Source organism: Helicoverpa armigera, chromosome 10, assembly GCF_030705265.1.
Source record: "Helicoverpa armigera isolate CAAS_96S chromosome 10, ASM3070526v1, whole genome shotgun sequence".
In the NCBI taxonomy this organism is placed as follows: domain Eukaryota; kingdom Metazoa; phylum Arthropoda; class Insecta; order Lepidoptera; family Noctuidae; genus Helicoverpa; species Helicoverpa armigera.
This window is the reverse complement of record NC_087129.1, coordinates 11,818,712-11,823,415: the sequence shown is the minus strand read 5'-3', so window position 1 is coordinate 11,823,415 and position 4,704 is coordinate 11,818,712. Positions and strand designations below refer to the sequence as shown.

Here is a 4,704-nt window from a genome sequence, read left to right as displayed (position 1 = left end):
TATTTTGCCCTTATTTTCAGGAACCATCACCGCAGCCCCAATTCGAGGAAATCAAAGCGTATGATGGTTCAGCGGTCTGTCAAGTATATCCATTGCATGGAATTATTCTGGAAAACCCAAACTACCTGTGCCTTCTTGTTGACGTGCCTCCATCAGCTACTTCTCTGAAATGCCTCCGAGGATTAACGGTGATTCGTTATACAGAGGATTTTTCCGAAAAACCTCTCAGAAACCCCAAAATTGCAAAGCAATAGCGAATTCTGCGGTCACTTCAGATAGGAAACAACTATCTTTCTTCCATGAAAGGATGCCCTTTTTGGATCTGTTTGCCAATAAAAAAAACAAAAGGTATGTTACGATTACACTTGTTAAAGTGTGGGTGCATTTAGATGTACTAAACAAATAAGAACATAAATACAAGAATGATAAGACATATCTGACCTTATCATAATCTTGCGTATCAAAAAACTTGTAAACAATGAAAGTTGAACACTAGGTTTCAGTACCTAGTGTTATTGGATCGTTCTTGAGGAGTGAACAAGTGTCAATGAATTTAGTAGATGTAATAGTGGTCTGTGATATATTTACTCAAAGTAAAAAGTGTGAAAGTATACCTGATATCGGAATAATGAATGAGGTCAAAAGACAATGATACAAGTTCTCAATGTCCATAATCATGCATATCTACTGATCAGCGATAAATATCTACAGGGGAGACCTTTGTAGATAATTCTGATAATATAATTAACATAGCTATAAAATATGAGTTGACCATCAATTTAAGCAATAAATGTAAGAGATAAGATTTATCTTAATCTTGACTATATAATGCAGTGACGCTCTTAATTAATGCCAGATTACTTTCAAGCTTGACCATGATCAGTTCACGAAGATTATATTTTCTTATATTTTTCTCAATACAAAATTATAACGTTGAATGTTTACCAAGAATTGATCCTTTAGTAGATACAAATGTGGGGCTCATTCGAGGACTGAAAGCCGATGATGGTGATTATGCGATGTTCTTAGGAATACCATATGCGCAAGTGAATCAGGATAATCCGTTTGGAGTAAGTAATGTTTTTGTAATGCTTGGTGAATCTGTTGACTTTCATGAAGCTCGTGATACCCCAAATAAGTTAACAACCCTACTTCTATTCCATATTTAAACATGCTCTACCTAATAACAAAACCAATTAATCATATTAAATTACTTGTTTAACTGGCTACTGAAAAATATCGAAATTTTTTGATATCACCATTTCACTAAATAAAATATATGTATTTAAGGAATCAACACCTCAAAACAAGTTTGAACAAATATTTGAAGCAAATGATGACTCTTCAATCTGCCCCCAAAGGAATCAAATAACTGGCAATATAGTAGGAAACCCTAACTGCTTGCACCTGAATGTCTACGTTCCTGCATCAGCTTCGTCATCCAACAGGCTACCTGTAATGGTTTGGATTTATGGAGGTGCCTTCCACGCGGGGTCTAAAGGAAAAGGCCGATATGGATCAGCTCACTTAGTTCAACATGACGTCATCATAGTGACCGTGAATTATCGCGTTGGTGCTTACGGGTTCATGTGTCTCGATATACCTGAAGTTCCTGGTAATCAAGGACTGAAAGACCAATTACTAGCTCTCCGATGGGTTAAAGATAATATAGACGCGTTTGGAGGTGATTCCGATAAGATAACTTTGTTCGGTGAAAGCGCTGGGGGACATTCCATAGATCTGCATTTGTTGTCACCAAAGGAAATACTTTACAACAAAGTGATTTTACAAAGTGGAAGTGCTTATGCTGCAACAGTTTTATATGAACCTGACAGATTAGTGGCAATCAAAATTGCAAAACGCCTAGGCTTTACAACCGCCGATACTAAAGAAGCGCTCTCGTTTCTGACTAAAAGTGATCCAAGCCTAATAGTTGCTGCTGGTATAGCTTTAAACATTATGTTTAAACCTTGCACAGAGAAAATATTTGACGGAGTAGAACCCTTCATATCCAATTCCTGGCTTACTGCCGAAACTCCAAAAGCAGAAAACATGCCAATATTAATCGGTTTCAACAAACATGAATTGTACGGTAGCTATCTCTTTAAAAATGAAGAGTTCTTTGAAAATTTGAACGTTCTAAACAATACCTTAGACCGAATATTTGATTTTGGAAATGATGAGCAAGACATGAAAGAATCTGTTTCGCATTTCTACTTTGGAGATGAATCGTTTAGTGATGATGTGAAATTTAGTATTGGAAATTTCGATTCGGATTTCGTTTACATACATCCTATTCAGAGAACTATACAGAAGTATTTGAAGGCTAGATCGGGGAATATCTACTACTATATGTTTAGTTATGTAGGGGGAAGGAATGTTGTGAAACTGAGCGATGAGGATAATGATAGTAATGACGGTCCGTGCTGTGCCTTGCATGCCGATGACTTGGCCTACTTATTTGACATGGATAACAAACCAGCACCCACGGCCGAAGACGAAGTTATCATTAATCGAATGACTACAATGTGGACTAATTTTGCAAAATACAGGTATGCTTAAGATAACATTGTTCCCCTAATTTATGGATTAGGTAATGTTTATTCTTTATTATATTTGGACTTGGTTTCAATAATGTTAAAATTATTGCTTGTTTTGTTCTAGTGACCCTACACCACAGATCACAGAATTACTTCCAGTGAAATGGGAACCACTCTCAGAGGAAGCCTATACTTATATGGAAATTGGTTCAGAACTATCTTTGGGTAGTAGACCAGCGCATCACAGGATGGCGTTTTGGAACCTATTTTACAAACTTAATGAAAACAAGCAGAGGTTATTATGAAGAATTGAATGAGCTGCTAAATACATTATTAATATCGAGTTTTACCTTCATAGGTGTGTGTATGTAAGTCAAGTAAAGTAAACCTATGTAGGGAGGTTGACCTGCTGGCCTGTACATAAATAGTCTAACCTGTGAAAGGACATACATACTATTTTATTCGAGTACGGGCAGTAGTTCCCTCGGGATGGAGGTGGAACCAGGGGGTACAGGCAGTTAATAATATTGATAACAGTAGATCCTGTTTCAATGACTGAATATACATATGTACTTGTTTGACTAAATATGATCGATACTTATTTGATTACAATTTACTTCTCTTCAATCACAGCAGTAATTTAGATTGGAATCACAAGGTTTATCAGTAAAATGTACTGAATTGCATAAAAATATGGTCACCTGAAAAGATAAACTTAATTGGTACCTAGCGTTAATTATCTGATAATGTATTGCAATAACAAATAAATTAATGAGCGTGTAAAAATAAACACAATTATATCTTGATTTTGAATCTATAGATTAGAGATTTTTTAATCCTGTTTGTTCCGGTTTTTGTGAAAGGGGTTTTGAATTAGAATTTAATACCGCATTTTAATCTTATCTTTTTTGATATTTAAGATTTTTTTTTTATTGGTTTTATTCTAATTAATAAATATTCTTAATTTTTATTCTAGTTTGTAGATCTTTACTTGTAGATAATAATTTTAAGTTTGTAAATATAGTTTAGATAGTTTAATTTCTATTGTAAATATTCCGAAACCTTAAACAAATTAAATTAAAGATTTCGAAGTACTATTACAAAACATAAGAAAAGAGAAAAAAGCATTTAATTTTCCTGACGTTTCGGCCGAACTGCAACGACACTGCTCATGGGTGAGTTTGCGTCTTCTCCGTGAAGGGTTTGAGGCACTTTCACAATTGTACCTCTAGAAAAATATCACTCGTTTTATATAAAAATCATATTCAGTTGAATGATTGAAAAAAAAACACCTGCAAGGTAGTAATTTCGTAAGTGCATGCTCCTAGCTATAAAAAATATTTTTTACTCCTTTGACTGTTTTTTATTTGTAGTATATAAATATCTCACTTTGTATAAGATAGATAAGTCGTTCTTTAAGTATTGATAACTCATGTAATTATATTTAATTTAATGTTTTTTAGTCGTTAAATAATAAACTGCCTCTCTTTTAGTGCAACCGAGTGTAAATCAGTACTTCGTTTCATCCCAATATAGGAAATGAGCTGATCTTAATTAACGCATAAATGTTCTGTCAATCAGATGGACAGTTTAATTTGTCAACCTTGCAATGAACAAGCCATGCTTAAATAATGGGATAAAAATCCGTGATTTTAATTTTGTGATTTTTTCTGACAAATTATTTGAAATTACCCATCGATCTCAGTGGCGTGCACTTAGAGAGGCCTATGTCCAGCAGTGGACTGCGATAGGCTGATGATGATGACCCATTTTTCGTAATTAAAGAAAGTCTAGTCCTTGTTTCAGATACCTATTTAAAAACAAACTATTTATTTCCCAATAGGCTAGTTTCCTAAAAAATAATAATTAGTCCGTCTTGTAGATTGTCCAAAATTAAGCGATACGTATTTTTTCTTTTTTAAATTGGATCAGAACTTGTTAAGATACAGCGTGTTAAAGTTGAGTGTGACGTCACAAGTTGCTACAATTTTCAGGACACTGTGACGTAAAAGGCCCCCACTCCTAATTTTTGAAGTGTATTATCTTTGTCATTTTATGTTTAATTAAAAAAAGAAAAAATACGTATCCAATATTTTTTGATTATCTAAAAAGCGGTCTAAATATTATTTCATTATTTCGACCCTGGACACTACCCTTATACATT

General features: G+C 34.1%; 1 protein-coding gene across 1 annotated transcript; it reads left to right on the top strand.

Annotated features, from left to right (window-relative positions):
- The first annotated feature begins 515 nt into the window (after nt 1-515).
- LOC110371001 (cholinesterase) lies at nt 516-3,357 on the top strand. Its single transcript, XM_021327049.3, has 3 exons — nt 516-1,070; nt 1,291-2,552; nt 2,665-3,357. Exons 1-3 carry the CDS (start codon nt 876-878, stop codon nt 2,843-2,845), a joined length of 1,638 nt encoding a protein of 545 aa, XP_021182724.3. The 5' UTR covers nt 516-875; the 3' UTR covers nt 2,846-3,357.
- Nucleotides 3,358-4,704: the final 1,347 nt, after the last annotated feature.

What these genes read in the sequence shown, in the direction of transcription:
- LOC110371001 (XM_021327049.3), top strand. Translation starts at nt 876, where the DNA reads ATGATCAGTTCACGAAGATTATATTTTCTTATATTTTTCTCAATACAA. An exon ending in ATCAGGATAATCCGTTTGGA is followed by an intron (nt 1,071 to 1,290) that starts GTAAGTAATGTT and finishes TATGTATTTAAG; the next exon opens with GAATCAACACCTCAAAACAA. An exon ending in ACTAATTTTGCAAAATACAG is followed by an intron (nt 2,553 to 2,664) that starts GTATGCTTAAGA and finishes GTTTTGTTCTAG; the next exon opens with TGACCCTACACCACAGATCA.